This window comes from Pelmatolapia mariae, linkage group LG6, assembly GCF_036321145.2.
Source record: "Pelmatolapia mariae isolate MD_Pm_ZW linkage group LG6, Pm_UMD_F_2, whole genome shotgun sequence".
Taxonomy (NCBI): Eukaryota; Metazoa; Chordata; class Actinopteri; order Cichliformes; family Cichlidae; genus Pelmatolapia; species Pelmatolapia mariae.
This window is the reverse complement of record NC_086232.1, coordinates 14405507-14427607: the sequence shown is the minus strand read 5'-3', so window position 1 is coordinate 14427607 and position 22101 is coordinate 14405507. Positions and strand designations below refer to the sequence as shown.

At 41.1% G+C, this 22101-nt stretch overlaps 1 protein-coding gene across 1 annotated transcript in view; it reads right to left on the bottom strand.

Annotated features, from left to right (window-relative positions):
* Window positions 1-5322: 5322 nt before the first annotated feature.
* Window positions 5323-22101, bottom strand: part of LOC134629005 (collagen alpha-1(XI) chain-like) — a 46612-nt gene continuing 29833 nt past the window's right edge. The window contains exons 41-66 of the mRNA XM_063475879.1: window positions 21324-21431; window positions 21032-21139; window positions 20885-20938; window positions 20743-20796; window positions 20264-20371; window positions 19814-19867; window positions 19667-19720; window positions 19523-19576; window positions 19385-19438; window positions 19154-19261; window positions 18085-18138; window positions 17486-17539; window positions 17349-17402; window positions 17077-17130; window positions 16886-16993; window positions 16743-16796; window positions 12909-12962; window positions 12719-12826; window positions 11515-11568; window positions 11369-11404; window positions 11204-11257; window positions 10731-11061; window positions 10480-10592; window positions 10240-10308; window positions 6302-6535; window positions 5323-6210 (exon numbers count right to left, since the gene is read on the bottom strand). Of these exons, the coding sequence (XP_063331949.1) occupies window positions 6064-6210; window positions 6302-6535; window positions 10240-10308; window positions 10480-10592; window positions 10731-11061; window positions 11204-11257; window positions 11369-11404; window positions 11515-11568; window positions 12719-12826; window positions 12909-12962; window positions 16743-16796; window positions 16886-16993; window positions 17077-17130; window positions 17349-17402; window positions 17486-17539; window positions 18085-18138; window positions 19154-19261; window positions 19385-19438; window positions 19523-19576; window positions 19667-19720; window positions 19814-19867; window positions 20264-20371; window positions 20743-20796; window positions 20885-20938; window positions 21032-21139; window positions 21324-21431 (2334 nt within the window). The 3' untranslated portion in view covers window positions 5323-6063. The remainder of the gene's footprint in view (window positions 6211-6301; window positions 6536-10239; window positions 10309-10479; window positions 10593-10730; window positions 11062-11203; window positions 11258-11368; window positions 11405-11514; window positions 11569-12718; window positions 12827-12908; window positions 12963-16742; window positions 16797-16885; window positions 16994-17076; window positions 17131-17348; window positions 17403-17485; window positions 17540-18084; window positions 18139-19153; window positions 19262-19384; window positions 19439-19522; window positions 19577-19666; window positions 19721-19813; window positions 19868-20263; window positions 20372-20742; window positions 20797-20884; window positions 20939-21031; window positions 21140-21323; window positions 21432-22101) is intronic.

Genomic DNA, 22101 nt, shown 5'->3' with positions numbered 1-22101 from the left:
CACATTAAAAAAAAGCAAAAAATGTCCAACTTTTCTGACTCATGTAATAATAAAAATTGCTCAATGGTAAGGTTATCAAAATAAAAAAAATCGTTACTCAGATAATTTAATAATCGATACTAAAAATTGGTATAATACCAACAGTGCTGTCTTGGCTCCTGCAGTTGATACACGACTTCACGCAGCCCCTCATAACACAGGAACAGTTATCCATCTCGTATCGCATGACTATATAAGAGTGATATATAAAAGAGTTTTTTACACTCATAGTTCACAACACTGAACATTTTCTAAAGTTAAGCAAAGCCCTCATTTTCACAAAACTGGAACATTAAACAGTTGCTAATGCTAATCTAGCTGCTGCGCACATTAACGTTAGCCTTTTAACTGCTAGCAGTTTAGCCCTGTGTTAAGGTAGCAGCTAGCGGCTATGGCTAATAGTAAAATAATAACATTCATGTTGGAGCTAATCAGGGCTGTGGTCTGTAGCATTAATATATAACATTTATTTAACAAGATAACACAATAATTTATTTCTAAAAAGTGTTGTGTTTCTCTTAAAGTCCCTGACTAAAGCTGAGAAAGTTTACCAGCAACTAGATAGAAACTGGCAGCCTATCTTACAATTTTTTCTGCTGTTTAACAATAGTATTGTCTTTGATGTTATTGTTTGTATTGTTCAACACTTTACTTTAAAACATGCCTCTTAAGTTTGTAGTTGTTTCCTGCATAAAATATGGAATCCAGTATCGAGTATGTTTCCCATTACAGGTATCAATGGATGCATTTATATATAAGTTTCTGCCTTAATACCAATGGTTAATACCAGAACATTGATTTTTTTCAGTCTCTTGATGAAAAATTAAAGAGCTGCATTCAAACAAACAAATAAAAAAATAAAAACAAATTTAAAAAAAGTGTATCTAAGGAGCAATCATTACCAGCTCATATTATTCACAACCATAGACTGCATAAATTAACTGTGGCTGCCACCCAGAATACACTGAGGCTCAGTATCCGCCTAAATAAAAGATGGATAAAACAAATGCAAGTTAACTAAAATTAACTGTCATGTTTATTAAGACACAATAGTAGAACAAATCTGCTGTATTCTAGTGAGCTAAAATTTTATGATGTTACACACAAACAGGAAGGTTTTTATAAATTATTACTCTCTTCTACAGCAAATTTACTATTCAGACAAGTTTAAATGTAAAACTGTTTTATCCTATATATATTATGTTTAGTTTTAGTTTTAAAGATCTGAAATATGTAAAATAAGAATGAGAGAACACAGTCTAATATAAAAGTAAACTAAAAATATTTTATATGTTAAATCAATATTAGATGTGACTGAACAGCATTTTACAGCATAGTATAAAAGATGGACGTTGTTCTGTAATTGTCATGTATGCTGGTGTGGTACAGTAACATCACCCACTGTTTTCTAATAATAAGTCTAATGACTTGTGATTGACAAGTATTTACCCAATTAGGGTTTGGGTACATACCACAATTTTAAGAAAACAGACTCAATGTTTTATTCAATAAGAACAAAAATGAGTGACTAAACCTATAAACCTAGCAGGAAAGTGTTTACAGAGGTCATGACAGAAAGCCTTTTTCCCATAAACTTCTATGGGACCCCAGGTCTTTTTCAACCACAGCTATCGCCGTCTGGTGGCCTTTAGGCAGAATGCAGCCTCTTAGGCACTGACGTATTAGCTTCATTTTTTCCACCTATAAGTTATGTCCATGTGTTATAATGTCTATGGTTTTGAGCATTAGTTTAAAGGCTAGGCTAGTGCCAGTTAACGAACATGATTCAAGTCAAGGCAAGCTTCGTCATGTTGGTAAGTAAAATGTTAGCATATATTCTGGTAATTATTCCCAGTATCTGCTATCATACCTCAGATGGCTTAAAACAAATAAGAGAAAGAGAAAAAAAAAACTTCCTTTCCTCTGCATTGTTCTCTCTCTGGACACTGACATCTATCTTCAGTACACAAACCGAACAGGAATAAATTACTAACTTGTGCTGGCTGTCTTCCATGTGAACCTGCCACTCTGGCTTTAAACACAATGTAGGTGACTTTCATGTCACACAATCCATATTTCATTGCTGGAAATTAGCTGTTAAATACTCTTGGATGAGCTCACTGTGTTCACTCGCTTCCCCTCATTAAAGTTTCAGCATGATTGTAATGCAGATGTCAAGATGGCACAGCAGGCAGAGAGAGAGTAACAGGAAAGGCCAACTGAAGAAGACATAGGTGGCGAGAGAGAAATATAATGCACGCATGCTCGGCCTGTAGTATAAACCCAATAACAAATAGTCATACACCTTACGTACATTACTCCAGCTGTGCGTGAAATTAATGACAAACTTGACTTAATGCCAACCAAACAACAGGGCCCGGCCAGAAATTCATGAATCACTTTTCACTCAAATGTTCCGGTTAAAGAAATTATTATTATTATTACTTTTTTTTGTATTTTTATTATTTTCAGTGAAAGCTTTTGAATGCTGCTGATGTAAATCCAGCAGTGCCTTTATTTTCACCTTCGATATTCTGCACTTTAGAAATGATTCAAAATTTAATTGGGTTTTAAATTCATGTTTAGAGATGACATTTCAAGCATGTTAAGGTCACTGCAATCCAGTTAACGATAGGTTTAACATTTTACACATCAGCCTACACAGTGACCTTTCAGGATAAGGGAGTTCAAACATGTGCTGGTTACACTCACAAAATGTAGTTTTACTATACGTCATGAAGAGCTCCATAAGTATCTCAAGTATTTGGAAAATCGGCTCATTTTTCAGGTCTTTTTTTTCCCTGCACTTGTGTTACAATCTTCACTCCTCAGAAGCTGCACACAGCTTCTGAGGAGTGAAGATATGAGCAATGTTGTTTTTGTTTTGTTTTGTGAAAGAACAAGAACGTGATGGAAGTGCAAACAGCCACAAATGCAGCAGCTAACAGGACATCAACTCTTTGTAAAGACAGCATGCTTATATAAAGCAAATTGTGAGAAACTGACCCATTTGAAAGAGCAAAAGCTTGCTTTTAAACAGGTAACAAAAGCAGTGATGAGCAGTCAGGCTTGTAGGATTAATCTCCATTTCTAGCACTACTTTTTCTCCAGCAGAGTCAGCCTGGCCACAACATTTTCCTTTCCAGCTTTGCTCTTGGCTTTGTGGTAGTAATTAATCACTATAAGAAAGTGTGTCTTCTGTGGAGCTGTAGCCTTTGGTTTATGTTAATTAGATGCATTGCTTATTCAGTACATCTCAGGCCATGCTGAAGATTAACTAGAAAGTAATGTAACGAATACTGTAACAAATAATTATCTGCTGAGAGTAAGTAACTTAATGTATTTTGTAATTTATTTTGTGATTCATTCAATTTTCAGAACAAGTACCCCCACACTACCCCAAAAGATGGACACTTCCAGAGACATAACTACCTCAGTGTGATCCTCTGTTTCGTCAAATCCCATTTCAAAGCCTTGAGATGATTGTAATTTACTTTTGCTGTCTTGGCCTCTTGGCAGAGCAAGGGACTGATCTGAAATGGTAATGATCGGATCACAGATAATCCTCCTTTATGAAACTTGGAATAACCCAAATTTTCAAAATGGAAATACTATGAACAGAAATGGTAAATGGGCTGATTCTTATATAGCGCTTTTCTACTTTTGCGCTCTATACAACATGCCACATTCACCCAAGCACGGTCTTCTATGCTTTTAAGTGCTTACTTACCATTCACACACATTCATACTCCAATGGATGCATCAGAGAGCATGCATTGGAGTTGATTAATATCTTGCCCAAGGATATTTGGCATACAGACTAGGGGAGCTAGGGATTGAACCACCAACCTTCCAATCAGTAGATCACCTGCTCTACCTCCTGAGCTACCCCATGAATGAATGGCTGAGCCCATAAACTCACCAGGAAAATGTCAAGTCCGATGGCTGTCTATGATGACTTCTATCAGACCACACATCTTTTTGTGACAATTATAGCCCCACCGGTGGCCATTAAAAAGAATGCTGGTTTAAGACACTTCTGCTTTCACCTGAAACCAGGTTCCCCCTTTTTATACTTTTACTTAGAACATGAAGAGTGAATGTTGCAGAAGCAGGTTTCTGTGCAGCTGTGTATGAATGGCATTTTAGTGCATAAATCAATTTTTGTAATATTTTATACTTTCTACCCTTATGGTCAAGATACTTTATTATAGGTGGATTTCATACCAAGAAACTAAGGATGTGCATAACTAGACGTTTAAAGATTGCTGCTCTTGCTAGTCAGCACGAGAAATACTAGCCAATTAAGAATTATTCTCATTTTAGTATCATGCAGCAGTTACCTGTTGTGTCAAAGATATATTATGACGTCCCACCGACCACTAACTGGGGCTCCAGCCCTGACAGCGGCAGCACCTCTCTCTTTGTGACAGGAAATTGGAAACAATGAAGTGACTGTAAACAATTGTTAGATATGCTAACTACCACAGCTGTGCAGTACTTGCAGATACAAAATAAATAAATTAATTAATTACATTTTAAAAACTAAAAATAAAGGTTGAATGTTAGTAACTGAAGGAATTGGTAATCACTTCCCATATGGAAAAGATATATATAAATCTTATAAAGTTTGTATCTGTCTTGTGTGAAACTTGTATGAAAAGCATACAAGAGTGAAAACACATATAAGATCCCTTGAAAAATTATATAATGAAACTTGTATGTTTTGGATACTTACTAAAACAATATATGAAAGTAATGAGAAAGTGGCCACTTTCATGAGTAAATCATATAAGTTTTTACTATTTCTTTTCCATATGGGTTGTAACGTAACACAACCTGTGGATGACAGGTGCTAGCACTGCTCATGTTAACAGACCACGCACAACTAATCTGATATAGTGTGTTCAACATTATACACGACAATGTACATAATTCAGCTAAATTTCAAACACAATTTGATTATTAAGGAATGTGATTAGCAATTTTATGCAGCTTTTATGTAGCTAACCTTGTTCATTAGTTTTTTTTTTATTTATTTATTTTCATGTTCTATCTTTTAGATGAGTCCACGAGTGCGATTTAGTTTAAAGGAAATAAAAAATAAGTTACCCATAAGAAACCATCAATATTTGCTGAGACCGACACACCTGCAAGCTCTAAGAACAGTTTCAAACTGACATGTATTATGAAAGTGCAGACCTAAAGCTGCTCCCGGAGTTGTCTTTGTTAAGCAAATGTATTCACTAAAAAAAACAAATTTCATCTTATTAACTTAAATGTACATCGTGTACTTTTATTAAAATATGTTAATCAGTCACTTCCCCACACATATATGCATAGAAAGATCTCGAGGCAATCACACACCACAGGTTGTTAAGCAGAAAAAATATTAAACATGGCTTCACAATGTTGAAAAAAAAGAAAAAAATGCACTGCCCCAGTACCCATTTTTAAAAAACATTTACTCCAGAAGGAGCTCCATTATAGCACCATGATGAATTAAACTCCAATATACATGACATAACAGATTGGCATAATTGCAAAATTACAACAACAACAGATAAAAACAACACAACAAATTGAGGTTTGATGACAATGCTGAAGAACATGGAGAATGAACATTGCAGAAACATGCTTCTGTGTGACTACATATGGATGAGATTTGAGTGCACAGCTCATTATTTGTAAGAACAGAAGGACACGAATGAAACTGTGAGAGCACCACTTACTCCTTCAAAAAGAAAAGAAGACAAAATGAGTGTCGCTGAGGGGTTTTTAACAATCAGTACATGTATGCAGTTCTCTTAATGACAGCATGTAAGCCCACAGTGAGAATGCTTGACAGGGCTGTGTGAATGAAGGACAGAGTATGCAAACGAGTGTGTGTACAGAAGAAGGAACACTGTTGTAGGTATATCAACTTATAAATATGTGGTTTTGAATCTAGTTTTTTTTCTTTTTTTCCCTGCATGTAAAAAATGTCCATGGCTCGTTTTCCCTTTAAATTACTCCCTGACTCTGTTAACCGTTGAAACAGACCGGGCCAACTTCGAAACCAAATTTCTGGTTCTTATTTCCAAAGTCGGACACAGCTACATCGATGATGGGAAGCGTGTTGGACAGCGGAGAGTCAAATTCCAAAACTGTCCTCTCCTGCCCTGAGCGTGTCTAGAGAAGACAAAGACAATTGAATAAAGTAAATAAATAACAAAATCATTAATTAATAAGTTATCCTCAAATGTGTGTCTGAGTTCCTCACCTGACACCCGTCGTATAGTGCAGTGATGTAATGTGTGTTCTCGTATGTCAGCTCCTCGCCGTCGCTGCTTCTGAAGCGCAGTGCGTATTCGTGGTTGTACGTGGCGGTGTGCAGCCAAGCAGCAGAGTTAAGGCAGTGGTAGGTGAATATCTGCTTGGCTGTGGCACTTAGCAGCTTCAGGAAGGTCACCTGGACAATGTCGACTGAAACGCCATCTGACCCGGAGTAGGAAAACTGGAGCACCAAGATCACACTGACTCATTGACAACACCATACAATGTCAAAACAGTGCAGACAAAGCAAATATACCTGCAAACAGTTTTGGGTGTAACACATTACAAAGTATCACATTACTGCAATCACATTCCATTTTTCAGTAGCACGGTATGTAAAGCATTGCTATGTTAAATTCGGTAATCACCTTACGGTTGCAAGTATCTTGTTACTTGCGTTACAAAGGTTCTTCGCTTATCTGAATGCTGGGCAGATAGAGAGAAAAAAAATCAAACAAACATGTTGTTTTCCCTAAGGGAGAGACCAGCAAAGAGAAAGCTCAATTCCACCCCTTGTATTTGCGATCTTATTCTTTCGGTCACTATCCAAAGCTCATGACCATAGATGAGGGTAGGGTGGTTTCATAAGGCCACCACCTGATGAAGCCAACAGAACCACATCATGTATGAAAAGCAGAGACAAGATTCTCAGACCACCCGAATAAAAGCCTTCTCCCACTTGGCTACACCTAGAAATTCTGTCCATAAAAATTATGAACAGGATCGATGACAAAGGCAAAGAGCAGCCTTGCCGGGAAAGAGTCCGATTTACTGCCACCGGCCCTCTCATCCCCAGACTGCTTCCTCTACAGAAGAGGTGGGATTAAGGAGGTCCTCGAAGTATTCCTTCCACCGCCCGACTATATCCTCAGTCGAAGTCAACAGTGCTCCACCAACTATACACAGTGCAGGTAAAGCACATCTTTCCCCTCCCAAGTCGCCTCACAGTTTGCCAGAATCTCTTCGAGGCAGTCCAAAAGCCTTTTTCCATGGTCTTGCAGAACTCCTCCCACACCCACGTTTTTGCTTCAGCCGCTGCCCACTGGCCTGTCAGTAGCTATCGGCTGCCTCCAAAGTCCCACAGACTAACCAAGCCTGATAGGACTCCTTCTTCAGCCTGATTATTCCCTTTATCTCCAGTGTCCACCATCTAGTTTGGGAGTTACCACCACAACAGGCACCAAACACCCTGAAGCCACAGCTCAGAGTAGCAGCTTCACCAGTGGAGATGCTGAACATGATCTATTTGGACTCAGTGTCCCCAGTCTCCCTTGGAATGCTGCCATAGCTCTGCTAGAGGTGGGAGATAGAGGTGGGAGACTTGTTTTTCCAAGTCTACTACCCTTTGCAGAATTCTGAACTCGTAAAGACAAGAATGGAGCAGCACCTGCGTCCCTCCAGGCCACAGCAGTTCATTTGACGGAGCAGCAAACATTCAGATTTTTGCCCTCACCTGAATCCTCCCTCACTAAAACTTAAAAAAACAAAAAGCATTTTAATTTCTCCTCTTTAACAGTCTTAGCTGGACAGCATGGGCTGCACAATTATTCTCTGTCTTCACCTGCAGACTTCTTCCTCTTGTTGGAGTTAGCAAGTTTTGCAGAACATGCTGCCTGTTCCGCTATTAACCGCTGGACTTTTACTTGACATGATAAGTACGAAAGTACCATAATTAGCCCTTTTGAAAATGTATGTTTATTTTGCAGTTGAACATCAAGGACACAAACCTATTCAAGCTTTATTATTATTATTATTATTATTATTGTTATTATTATATTATTATTATTATTAGCTTTTAATGCAGCCAAATTTTCCCATGAAAACAGCCAGCCAAGGTAAACACATGCAGACGTGAATATGGTTGCTATTACCAATACTATGCACCTGTCTGCGATACAGACAGATAAATATTTTATTATTGACAGGGTTGCTGCCCCTTACATCAAACCAGAAAACACACATGGTCCCCATGGATGTTCATGAAAGGTTAGCTTTGACTAATTTTAAGTTTCAGGATCTTTGCAGTAGAATGCAGCAGCTATAGTCACAAATTGGCTTGCTGCAACACACCAATAATTCTTTAGGTGAGCCAAGCGCTTTGAAAGCCAGAGTGTGTTTCCATCCCATGTCTACAGTACCACAGTAGGCGGACAGGATTTCTGGAGAAGTTGGAACTATTTCTTAGCAGGAGTTTAAAGCCATCTGTGTCTTTGTATTCATTTAAAGCTGAAATCTAAAATTGTGGATAACAAAAAACCTCGTCACATATCCCACAGTATTTATTATTTTCCCACTGGCCCATGCAGTTTGCGCAGTCCACTCCGTCAAATATTTTGGGCTGCACATCTGCAGAGGAGTATTCATCCACCCTCACAGATTTGGGTACATGATGAAATGTGCGTCACTCTGACGTTTGCATGCAAAAAGCATGAACTGGCCTTTAGTGAGGGAGACAGTTCCTGGTGTACCCATCACTGATACGATTGCTGCCAAAGCCTAAATTCAGATGGTTTGGAATTACTCATGAAGTCTGTAAGATGCTTAGACCAGATTTACTTGGTTCGACAAATTAACACCATGTTACAAAAGCAAAAAAGCAAAGACAAAGATGCAAAATATTACAAACCTTTCTAAACCTAAAATCTGTGGGTAACAGGTGACCTGTACCACTTGTAAAAGTGTTTACAGTCAGATCCAGAGCCTTGATGAAGATACTGTTAATGTGTGTAAATTCACCCCAGATGTTTTTTTATGTGTTTTTTTCACTCTGGGGCTGCTGGATCAATGTTTTAATATTACATATTACATACAGAACATTTAGACATGAATATAACAGATATTAAAATATGTTAAAAACAACTAAGAAAAAAAATGACATTAAAGTCACTCTTTGTGCGAGTGCTTCTGAGTAAAGGCGTCAAAGACTTTTTCACTGTGTACTGATTTCTGTGTAGAAATGTGACTATAAGCGTGATTCACTATAAGCACCTCTGCTCACTGTAAAAAGTAACGTGACTGTCTGTAAGACAAGTTGCATCATTGCAGGCATCACCCACCTACACTCTGCATTAACTACAGTTCAATTAAGTTCAGCTCTGTTTGATAAAAACACCAGTGTTACTGAGAGCCAGAAATATGTGGGGCTTGGGTCTAAACATGCAGGGTGAGGACTCTGAGTTAGACAGCCAAAGCTTTGGCACAGGACTCACAGCTCTGAGCCATCTGCCTTACTCGTTCTTATAACTAACTTGTTCTCTCTTTGTTATTTAAAATTAATGGTATTTCAAGTAAATTTACTGGTCCTTACATAGGCATTTTGTACCCTACCTGAGCACTCAGAGCACTTTCTAGCTTTCTAGCTAACATTCAACAATCCAATCAGTACATCAAGGTTCAATAATTTGCCCAAGAAAACTTTGGCATGAAAACTGGAGGAGCCAGGGATTGAATCACCAACCTTCTAATGAGTAGATAATCTGGTCTAACTCCTAAGCCATAGCCGGATGAGGTGAAAAAATAAGACATGCTTTATTTCAGTATTAATTTAACTCAATGTGAGGCTACAAACTTTAATAAATCATGTTTAATCATTTAAATCCTATCCTCTCAAAATGTTAAGCTCTGGAAGGGAATCCCAGACAAATATTTATGTGGAAAGGCCAGCTACAAAAACATCCTTCAGTTGCAAAATGACACTGTGTGTCTTTAGTAAATACCAGCAGCAGCTTTTCTTACGCCAAAAGAGGATTTTGTGCTGGCACAGTCTGTTAGTAAATCTGCCCCCAAGTGTCTCTAAAATTCAGAGTTTCTTTTAAAGCTTTGCAACTGGCACTCATCCAGATGTGTTAAGCCCCAAAAATATGTGCAATAATGATCAAACTATACCTGTTTTCCTTTCCTGAATTGACTGTACCATCTGCCAGGCTTTTCCCCTTTCCAGGATGCTAGTTTTACCTAAAAACAGACAAACAAAAGAATCACCTCCAAATTCACACAGTCAGCAAACTGGTGATGACTAAATAGTGTTTACATCATGCAGCTTTTGATACAGCCTCCTGCTTATTTTTAATGTTAATCGTATTGCTCCCAAAAAAATAGCACACTGTGTTATTTATGTAAACGAACCGACTGGAACTTCTTGTCGGGGTACAGACACGTCTCTCCCTGTGCGGTGAAGTTACAAAACACCTTGAAGGAGTCTCTATGGCAACCCTGGTTGGGATCTATCCAGTATTCGCCTGGATAGAGAGACAAAGAGAGGACCTCAGGGGGGCCAAGGCCACAGCAGACAGAAGCAGCAGAAAAAATCTACAGATTATCTTGAAATGAGACAGCTGTGCTCAACAGATGGCCAAGAACATAAACTCATGAAGTACCGTTGGGGAGATCTGGGTGGAGAAGCCAAAGCTCTTTGCAGGTGCGGGCGGGGCTGTGATATGTCCCTTGCGGGGTGCGCAGACCTTCTACTTCAACTTTCATTGAGGATAGAGAGGCAAACACTTCCTCCATGCCTTGGCCCTTCTTTTCGTTTAGCTGGCTGTCCTGCTCCGCCTGATCCCCTTGCATCATTTCCTCCTCTCCCCCATCTATGGCCTCCTCCTCCTCCCCATCCTCTTCATCTTCAAGTGCAGCACCATCCACCCAGGAGTGATTTCTCCTTCTTCTGCCTCGTTGTGGCAGAGGGACCACACCAGCTGCTGGTAGTCCCTGAGATGAAAGTAGATGAAAAGACAGAAAGAAGAATGGATTGAAGTAGACAAAAAAAGAAAAGAAGAGTCCAGATGCACACGGATCAATGGCAAAGTAAACAAAGGTCATAAGGTTCTTGAATGAACTAAATATTACTCACTGGGAGTCCTGGAGGTCCTGCAGGCCCAGTGTCTCCTCTAGGACCAATTGGACCCTAAATAAGCCACAAAATGATCAGTCTTTCAGTTTCAGTTATGAGTAGTTATGGTGTAATATAATAGCACTGAATAATTCAGTTGTGTGAAATGATGAATCTCAGAGTTACCTGATTTCCTTTAGACCCCTTCTGACCAATCACACCCTGTGAGAGAAATGAGAGAGCAAAAAAGAGGAAACACGGATGCACTGTTTCAGAAATCTCCATGCTTATGTGTTTATAAGTCATGTAGGAAAATAATCGTGCAAACTCACAGACAGACCCGTAGGACCAGGTGGACCGGGAGGACCTGATGGACCAACTGGACCCTAATATTACACAGTGGGGTGAACATAGTCAGCAGATTCCTTTTATGTGCAGTTAGTTATCAGAATAATACTGGAAAGCTTGGGATTAATGCCATATGATATCTGTTTAAACCAATTAAAAGTATATAGGCATTAAAAATAATGATCATGTTGTAGTTAATAAACAGATCAGAGTGTCAGCAATCATCAGTCATACCAACAATTTATCCAGTGATAAAAAGTGACAGAAATGTGTTCTTATAATATTTATGAATTGTCCTTATTGTTAAAGCAAGTTGTTTCTTTGGTTTAGCGCTACACACTTCAAAAGGTGCAGCTTTTACATTGAAGGTGAACTGTCTCTGTTTCCAGCTTGCTCTGACATGCCTGTTTGATTTTCACTGTATATAAAGAACATCAAAATCAGCAACGCATTAGCGTGGTTAGCTCGTTAACGCGTTAGCACCATGCAGCCCCACCCACCCCTGATCCGCGCTAACTCGCTAACGGAGATTTGCCGCGTTAATGCGGTTGTGGCGTTAACGTCATTTTAATGAGATTTACGCTGAGAGCACTGAATAAAACACTTGTATCTAAGATTTTGTTCAAGGTTGAAAAAGTATACCAAGACACTCTTTAACTACATTTACAATAATTATGTGGCATTAAACCTTTCATATAGTGTCTAAGTACAGTAAACTTGACTTCATAAGTTAATGTGTCAAACATGTAATTTAATATTTGCTAAATTAGATATTACTGTCATTAAATTAAAATGATGTGATACTTTTATAAGTGGTTATAGTAATTATTATCACTATTATCATAAATAATAACATTTTGTAATTTTATCCCATTGGAAGGTGGTTGCCAGGTAACATCATGACATTATAATATCTGAAATAGATAAGAACATTCAGGGACTAAATATATATTTTCTTTACATTTATATAACTGGACAAATTTCAGTTCTTTATTCACTCTATCAAAAACAGATACTAAAACCATTGTTTGTAGCAAACTTTATACTTTGCATATCATCATAAAGCTAAAACTGTGACAGCACCATCTAGATGTCTCCGTGATTTGATACTGGACTTTCATGATACATCTCTACACATCTTGTGTTATTTGCTTGGTTGGAGTGTGTGTTCAAGCGTTTTTTAAGCACCTCATCTCCCTTTGGACCCAGTAATCCCTGGTTTCCTGGTAGTCCTCTGTCACCCTTCTCTCCAATGTCTCCTGGTGGCCCTATCAGACCTATTACACCACCATGACCCTACAAAGATATCAGAGATGAGGTCAAAGAAAAGTCCCAGTAAAGGATAACTTGAATATTTGTGAGTACAGTATGAACACACCTTGTCTCCCTTCTTGCCGGGGTCTCCCTTCAGTCCTGTTATACCCGGTGGACCCTGAGGAGATGAAACGATGAGTCAATTCAATCCACTTCAATTTTATTTATATAGCGCAAATCACAACAACAGTTGCCTCAAGGTGTTTTATATTGCAATGTAATGTTAACTTTTATAGTTCGGTTTTCTGTGCTATATACATATGAGTCTGGGTATTTTCTCTTTTTTTTTTTTTTTTTTTTTTTAAACCTGTCCCGTTTGGTTCTTTTGCCATCAGAATTATTGTCTAAAGGCGAAGAAAGATGCACAACGGATTTACTTTACCAAATGGACCATCCCAGCCTTGCCGTAATGGTCCATTTGATTTACCTTTTATTGTTTATTTTATTTTATTTTTTTTTTTTACTTGCTAGATACGGGACAGGGGAAAAGAAAAGGGAGAAAGAAAGAGGGGGGAAAAAACAAAACAAACAAAAAAAAAAAACAGCGGAGAAGAGGGACGGGGATAAAGGGCAAAAAACAAAAACCAACAAAATAAGCAGACAAAAAATACATATATCGATCACCTGGATCACCTGTTGAGAAAGAAAAAAGAAAACAAGCAGAAGAAAACGAGAGTAATAGAATAAACAACATCACAATGATATATGGGAATATAACACTACATACTTAATATTAAACATTATTGTGCAGCACGTAAGATCGACAGCGCACAGTGTGCTTTGAGGTAGGAGCCAAAAAGGGTGTAGTTTGTGTGTGTGATCACCTGTGTGTACACCTGTGAGCATGAGCGCGCTTGTATTTAAAAGGTTCCTTAATGTAATGATCTGCTAGAGGGTGTGGGGGGCCACAGTCCCATCCTCCAGGGCATGAAGCAGGTATGGAGGAGATCAAAACTCCAGACATCCAGAGGCCCCCAGAACACAAGAGACCAAGGAAGACCAACAGAGGGGCAGCCGCGCCACTGTCCCAGAAAGAGCTGAGGAGAGTCCCAGATGAGGGATCACTCAGCAGCCGCGGAGCAGAAGCCAGGGGGGGTTGCAGTGACGTGCCCGTGAGCTCCGCCGGCAGCCAGCTGTGCCTGAGTGACCGAGCCCCAGGCCGAGAGGCCGAGGGCACCCCACCCCCGAAGTGGCCCGAGCGAGCCCCAGGTTCCAGGCCCCGATAAGCAGCCACCAAGGAGTGAGCCGGTGTGTACCCGGACGCCCACCCCCGGACACAAAGAACCACCAACGCATCGATGTCTGAGGGCGTCTGCCACCGGCAGGGGAAGTGGTGGGGGGAGATAGGCCTCCAAACCTTGGAGGGCCTGAGATGTCCCCAGAGAGGTGGCGTCTGATACCCAACCTGACATATAGACACAGACATACAGGCACACTCAAATACAAACATCCATTCCCACCCTCATGCTCTCATAGGCAATTACTCCACACTCAACCAACGTGGAGACAGACATAAAGAGACGCTGTACACACAATCACACTCCCCAAGCGTACTCTAAGAACCGGGTCTAGGTACCCTTGCCCCTGGAGGGGGAAACTGCACCCAGACCCAGGTGGTGTTACCCTTTTCCCTGCAGTGGGGAGAAGCAGACTGCCCCGACTCCGCAGCAGCAGGGAGGCCCCACACACCAAACCCCAGTCGGACGGCCAACTCCTCCTCCTAGCCCCCCCGCTCCAGCAGGCCGCAGAGACCGGGGGTGTGAGAAGACTCCAAACCTCCCTCTACCCGCTCATATGTAGTGTTGATGTATATGTGTTCTAAGGTGCAATTAAAACCCAGGAGGGCATGGAGCTACCTGCCAGAGAGCAGCAGGTAAGCGCATAGCCCCTCCTGATAGCCCTCAATGTCTACGTGTATTTAAAATTGAGAGGTGGGCAATGACGCCAGGGGTGAGGTGTACACCCTGATGGTAATTTGGAGTCCGTGTTGTGAGCCCACCCCCAAGATCCTATATGTATGTGTTATGAGAGTGTGAGTAATGTGAATGTCTAAGTTGTGAGATAAAATTGAGGCAGAGGCAGCCAGAAGGGGACAGAGGGGGGGATGCCTCCTCTGCACCCTGGTGACACACCCCTACCCCAAGGCCCTGCATGTGTGGGTGATTGTGGTGGAGCGGGAAGAGGGAGGCAGCTGGAGATGGGGAGGGAAGAAAGGGAGGGGCAAGTGACCCCTCCCTGGGGCCAGCTCCCCCGCTGACCCCAGTAGGCACCTCCATGCTCTGCAACCCGCCAGGGAAAGGGGGCCCAGGCCCATCCGGACCAGGGCCCAGTGCAGCAGCGCCGCCCGGCCCCACAGAGCCCGGGACAGCCCACCCGACCCCACTACAGAGAAAACTGCACCCACCCCATCATCCACTCATCTTCCAGACTACACAAGACAATAGACGCCCAGGCTGAGATCTTCCTCCACCTCTCCTATATCTCCCCCTCCTGCAGAGAGAATTCCTGAGGAGAGGAAAGCTCCTGCAAGATGTGACAACCTCCCCCACCAGTTGAAGAGTCCCCCAGGTGGCTCAATGCACTGGCGGCGCCCTGCGCCAGGACTGGGCCCCCATATACCCACCCGCCCACAACCCCAGCAACACACCAACCAGGACCCGAGCCCCCGAGGCCCGGCCAGGGCCCCAGCCCAGAGACGGAGCGCCCCCAAAACCTCACGCCCGTCCCGGACCCACCCAGGGGCAGCCAGGCTACCAGGTCAGTAACCCACGTCCGTCAGCACAGACCCTCCCCTAGCCCCGCTGCACGCAGCCACGAGGAAACCGTCACCTAAGAGCCAACAGAGCCCTTAATTGGCCATGACCGCTACCCCGGGTTGAGCCCCCCAAGGAAGATGCTCCTGGGGAACCCCCCGACGCCCTAAGCCTGTCCCTACCCCCACACCAATCACAACAGTGAAGGTGGGACCAAACTATGACCCCCCACCCCCACTAGGTGATGGAGCTGATCAAAGGAGCCCAGAGCAATTGATCTGATGTGGTGGCAGAGGCTGTATCAAGACTAATGTAATCTAATAGATAATTTCTATACTGGTTAGAATTAAGATTATTTTTATTTTTCCAGTTCATGAGGACTGTTTTCTTGGCTATGCATAGGGCAGTGAAAACCATGTGGGCTATATTCTTTTCTGAAGTGACATTATCTAAGCTGCCCAACAAACACACTAAAGGAGAAGTTGGAATGTTACATTTCAGACACTTCGATAAGTCTTCACATATCTCACGCCAAAACTTCTGAACTGGTGGACAGAACCAAAGAGCGTGGATATAATTGTCCAGTGAATTGGTTTGGCAGTGTGAGCAGTTGTTGGTAGACGTAAAGCCCATCTTGAACATCCGATGACCTGTATAGTGCACTCTATGTAGTATTTTGTATTGAATTAATTGAAGACTGGGATTTCTAATTAGATGAAAGGTTTTTAAGCAAATCTGAGACCAGAAGTTTTGGTCTAAGTTAACTGATGTTAACTGGGTATTTTCTCATTTAAATTCTCTTTAGAATAATGTCTGTTTTGCAAAAACATCAAACTGTGGTTTTAATGCAAGATGGAAGCGTGATTTTGTTGAAAACTTCTCAGATTTGCTATTTGATAGCATTTGTATTCTATTTTTATCTTATTGTATATTTTATTCTATTTTATTCTACTGTATATAGTATTTTATTTTATTCTATTCTGTACAGTTGTGTACTGTATTTATTCTTATTTTATTTTATTCTAATTTTTGCTTCATAACTTTTGCACTGTCCACTTCCTGCTGTGACAAAACAAATTTCCCACGTGTGGGACTAATAAAGGTTATCTTATCTTATCTTATCTTATCTTGATGGGTTATCTTACCATGGGACCTGGTGGTCCTGTCTGGCCTGGTGGTCCATTTAAACCCTGCTCACCCTGAAAGAAAGAGAGACACAGAAATGATTGAAACATCATGTATTTCGTGCTTTACTCACTCCTTCTGTGCTTTTCCTAAATTAACTCACTGCAGGCCCGGGGATCCCTCTCAGACCCTGGGGACCAGGCTTGCCAGGATGCCCCTGGGCTCCTACAGGGCCCATCTTCCCAATGGGACCTTCCAATCCCAGAGCACCCTGCAGTGACAGAAAGCAAGTCAGCTTTCAAGCACTGCCAGTATTTAGAAGTTATTATTGAAAGACTTGTTTCAAACTCTCACCTTCGCTCCTTTCAGGCCTGCTTTTCCTTCCTTTCCTGGTTTCCCCATGTGGCCCTGGAGAACAACATTTTAAAACATTTTAACCTGAATCTGTCATACAGGTGCAATCATGCACAAACACACACACACATACGCACAGTGAGAATGTATTAAGCAAAAATACTCCCAACCTCTGCCCAACAGCAGAAGTTTTAATCTTCAGCTTTAACAGTAAATAGAAAATGAGGTTTCTGCATGCAGACAAAAGAACATCATAACAAAAACAGACAAACCCTTCGCCCTGGAGGTCCAGATGGTCCAGGTTCCCCGGGTGCCCCTGGGGGTCCCTGGTACATTTAAAGAAAAAGGTTAGATGGTCGGTCATTATGTTGCGTTTTCTTTTGTGTTCATACAGCAGTCTACAGCTTACAAGTTTTCCAGGATCTCCTGTGTCTCCTTTAGATCCAGAGAGGCCATCAACACCCTGATGGGGAAACAAAGATTGTGGGCAGAGGAACACATAACAGCTTTCAAAGCAATAAAATGGGGAAAAAAGAAGAAAAAAACTAGCCTGGTAGACGTCTGACTGAGAAAACAACAACTACAAAGATGTTACATAATGAGGATTTTATGTACTTTAGTTTCCAGTGGTAATATATGAGTTCTTAAATGAGCTCGCGAGGACCTTTGTTTCTCCACAGATCATCTAAAATATATGTTTGCCTGGTGTTTTCAAATTTAGCTCGGATGTAATTTCAAAGTTTGGTTTATTCCACATCTCCCTCTCTATGGGTCCTCATAAATTTTTAACATTTTAGTTTGAATTAATTCAAATTCCAGGAAACTGCAAGTGCAATGCAACCGAGAAAGATGAAACACTGAAGTCCTTTAAAAAATAATGACTTTTTATCCTAGAAAGCTCTTTTTTGGTGAGTCTTTGTTCTGTAAAGTGGATGCATCAAACAGAATGTGGACGATAGATGAAACAGAAGAGAAGGAAGAAGAAGAAAAGAAAGAGCAGACACTCACGTTGGGTCCAGGCTCTCCCTGCTGTCCAAGGTCCCCAGTCAGACCTATAGGACCCTGCGGAGAGTGAAGGAGAAGCGCTACTACAGCAATATGTTGTACATCATAGAGTGTATTTCATAAATGATTGAATCATGTACTATACTACAGAAACAGTGCATTCGCTACAAAGTATACAACACTTTTATGTTTTAAAGAGAGATTATTTCTCTTTTTAATCATGTTCTATTCTTTATGAAATACTCCTTGAAATGTTCCGTAGCCCAATTTTTCTTGCTTAATTTGACTTTACTTTGATTTTCTGACTGTTTATATATTATGGATATTAAATACAGCACTACGTTGTGAAGCTACTGTATCTAAAGTCTTAAGCTAGTCGTTAAAGGCTTTAGCTAATTGCTAAATGCTTTTTTTGCTAGCCTTATTTTTATAGTTCTTTCTGAGGCCCATATTCATCAAGGTTTGATCTGTTGTGCATTAAGAGATGCTCTACTGAATACCTTGATTGTAACAAGTAGTTTTTTGAGTTATTGTTGTCTTCATATGAGCTCTGGTTATTCTCTCTTTTTGGCATCAACAAGGCATTGATGGATATTTTCTCTTTTTCAGACCATTCTTTTCTGGAGATGACTGTGTGTGAAAATCCCAGTAGACTGGCAGTTTCTGAAATACTCCAGCCTAATACCAGCCTATCTGGAACCATCAACAAATCTACATTCGAAGTCACTTAGATCACTTTTGCTATCCATTCTGATGCTCAGTTCTACATGCCTAAATGCACTTCCCAACAGTTCCCGACATGTGACTGGATCATTGAATATGTGAAAAGATTGTGTTAATAACCAATTGAACAGGTTTCCAACAAGTGGTTGGAGTAGGAGTATATTTCCTGCTTGTCTAGTACATTAAACAGTATAGGAAGGGAATAATGTTAGGGTACCACAAACTATATTAAACGTAATCAGGCAATCAAAGATTTTCATAGTGTATTACAGTGGTTTGGGTTGACTAGTATTATAATACATATAAACACTTAAATAGTAAGGTTTTTTTTGTCATGAATGTCGCTTACAGCATTGCCTTTGGCTCCATCCTCCCCTGGGGTGCCTCTAGCTCCTGGAGGACCAGACATTCCTGAAGGACCCGTATCTCCCTTCTCCCCTTGTTCTCCTTTTGCTCCCTAAAACATCAAAAGAACAGAGTAAGTGATCATCTTGGGTATGTCAAAGGAAAAGAGAAAAAGATGAAGTATTATAAATGGATTAAAAGATGTCTGTGCCTTCCAAAAAGCAAACAAACTCACTGGCTTTCCTGAAACACCAACTGGTCCAGGATCACCTGCCTCACCATCCTCACCCTAAGAGGGAAGGCAAATTAGGTGTAAGATCATCTGGAAAGAGCATCAATATCTAAAAGCTGTTTTATTTGTTATTTTCTTTACCTTCTCTCCAACAACACCTGGCTGCCCAATCATCCCGGGACGACCAGGTGGCCCCTGTTCACCACAGAGACTTTTTAATTTCATCAAAACGTAAATCAAGCGCTTGACTAAATGCAGATCCACAAATATGTCTGTGAGACTTACCTGCCCCCCAATAGGTCCTTGAGAACCAGAAGGTCCTTGTTGTCCAGGTGGACCCTAAATCATGTGATGAGACAGAAACAAGTTTACTGATTATAGAAAATGGAGTGGAAAAAATGTGGCAAATAATAAAACAGATTAAGAGCTCACCATCAGTCCCACATGGCCACTCTCGCCTTTTTCTCCTGGTAGGCCAGGCATGCCCTTGGGGAACACATAAATGGTAAATGGACTGATTCTTATATAGCGCTTTTCTACTCTCCCGGAGTACTCAAAGCGCTGTATACAACATGCCTCACTCACCCATTCACACCCACTCACACAAGCACTTCTAAACACAAACTAATCTAGTGCAAACTAATCTACATTCACACTCCAATGAACGCATCGGAGGGCAACTTGGGGCTAGTATCTTACCCAAGGATATTTGACATGCAGACCAGGGAAGCCAAGGATCGAACCACCAACCTTCCAATCAGTAGCTGATCTGCTCTACCACCTACCTGAGCCACAGCCACCACCGAAGCATTATGCATTATACAGCATTATATGATGAGAGTGCAGATTTTATTGTTTGCCTTCAAAAAATAAGAGTCTTACCTGTAATCCTATTGGTCCTGTAGAGCCCTTGAAGCCTCTGGGACCTTCATCTCCTTTGGGGCCATACATGCCCTGTTGGCCCCGAGGACCTGGCAAACCATCTAGACCCTGGTATGCAGGAGAGAGTGAGAAATGTCTTTACGACTGAAATTGTGTATTTAACTTTCTGAAATGATGTAATTCCTACTAAACCTGTTTGACTGAGAGAGACAACAAACTGTGAAGTATCAGTACAAAGTACCAAATGGAAATAATTTATGAAGGGATTGATCTGATGGGTAAATTATTTATAGGTCAGACGTTTGGTACCCATACTACTGGTAAGAATATAATACAGTTTCATCATGAAATACACACCACGGTAAATAAAAAACTACAAAGTGAAAAGCTAGCTGAAGAACTGACACTGACAGTGTAAATTGAGACATTTCAATTTTCAAAACCCTCAAAACGAAAAAAAATGAGAGAAGCAAACTCACTGGAAGTCCTGGCTGACCTATCGGCCCCTGGGGGCCAGTAGGCCCTGGAGGCCCCTGTAAGGAGAGAGGGAAGATGAAACAAACATTTATGATCATATTTTTGGGCACTAATGAGTATGTACGTCTGCAGCTCCAGACTCACTCCTTCTCCTTTGTCTCCTTTGCTGCCTTTCTGTCCAGGTTTTCCCTGCTCTCCCTGTGGACACATACAGAGGACACAGCTTATAACAACAGTACAGACACATACTCACCCATCCCCTCCAGCTCATACAGGTGCATTTGGTTTTACCTTATCCCCGTCCTCTCCTGCAGGTCCCGCAGTGCCCATTGCCCCAAGCATCCCTACAGGTCCCTGATCCCCATCCTGACCTGCCGGTCCTATTGGACCCTTCTCTCCCTGGGACACAAATACACACATTTAATTCATGTTATTCTGCACACAACATATCAATAGTAAAAACTAACAGTCCAACCAAAGACAGACTACTTTGATGGATCTTTGTTTTTCATCCATGCTGCTTATGAAAATGGACCAAATGGGCAAATATAATATAAGAACATAGAAGATTAGATGTAATTACAGGCTCCCCCTTCTCTCCCATTGGTCCAGGTCCTCCAATTGCTCCGGCCCTACCAGGCTGTCCAATGGCACCAGCTGGTCCTGGAGGGCCCCTCTCACCCGTTGGCCCCTAGAAACAATCAGCACACCATGCTGAAACTTGAATGCTTAAAAAACAGTTTTTTATTTTAAGTCATTGTAGGAAAATAATAGCACTTGACATAAATAACATATATGCCAAATACTATTTGAAAAGTGCTTTTGGCTTTTTCTTTTTAGGTTTTACTTCAACCACACATGCACATTGGAGCTATAAACTGTGCTTGCTAGGGCAGCAACATGAATGGCTTGATGTTTTCTGGTTTGGCTGTTTTAAAGAAAATGATTAGCTTTTTATAGGGAAAGGAGAGTATTTGTCATACAGTCACCATTTCTCTCAGGACCATTTTAGTCGAGATCGGACTGTTTTATCCATCTGCAGCAAATTATGTTTGTCAGTATATTCTGCCAAAAAGCAGGAAAGCAACAGCAAGAATCCCTGACAGAACAATGGACATTACTTTGATTGTCAGCAAGGGTTGAGGGGGTTTACAAAGTGGCTTGCACAGGCAGTAGCGACTGTATCTATCAGCTTAAATAGTGCGCCACGAGTGTGATTTACCAAGGGGAAGCAAAAAAGGGGTAACAGCTGTGCCATTAGCTAATGTAGGACTGCATTAAGATCTGCTGGTATTACTAACCACGCTTGACTCTGATACTTGGGTTTGCATTCAAGATTTCTCAAGTGGTTTCTCTCCATT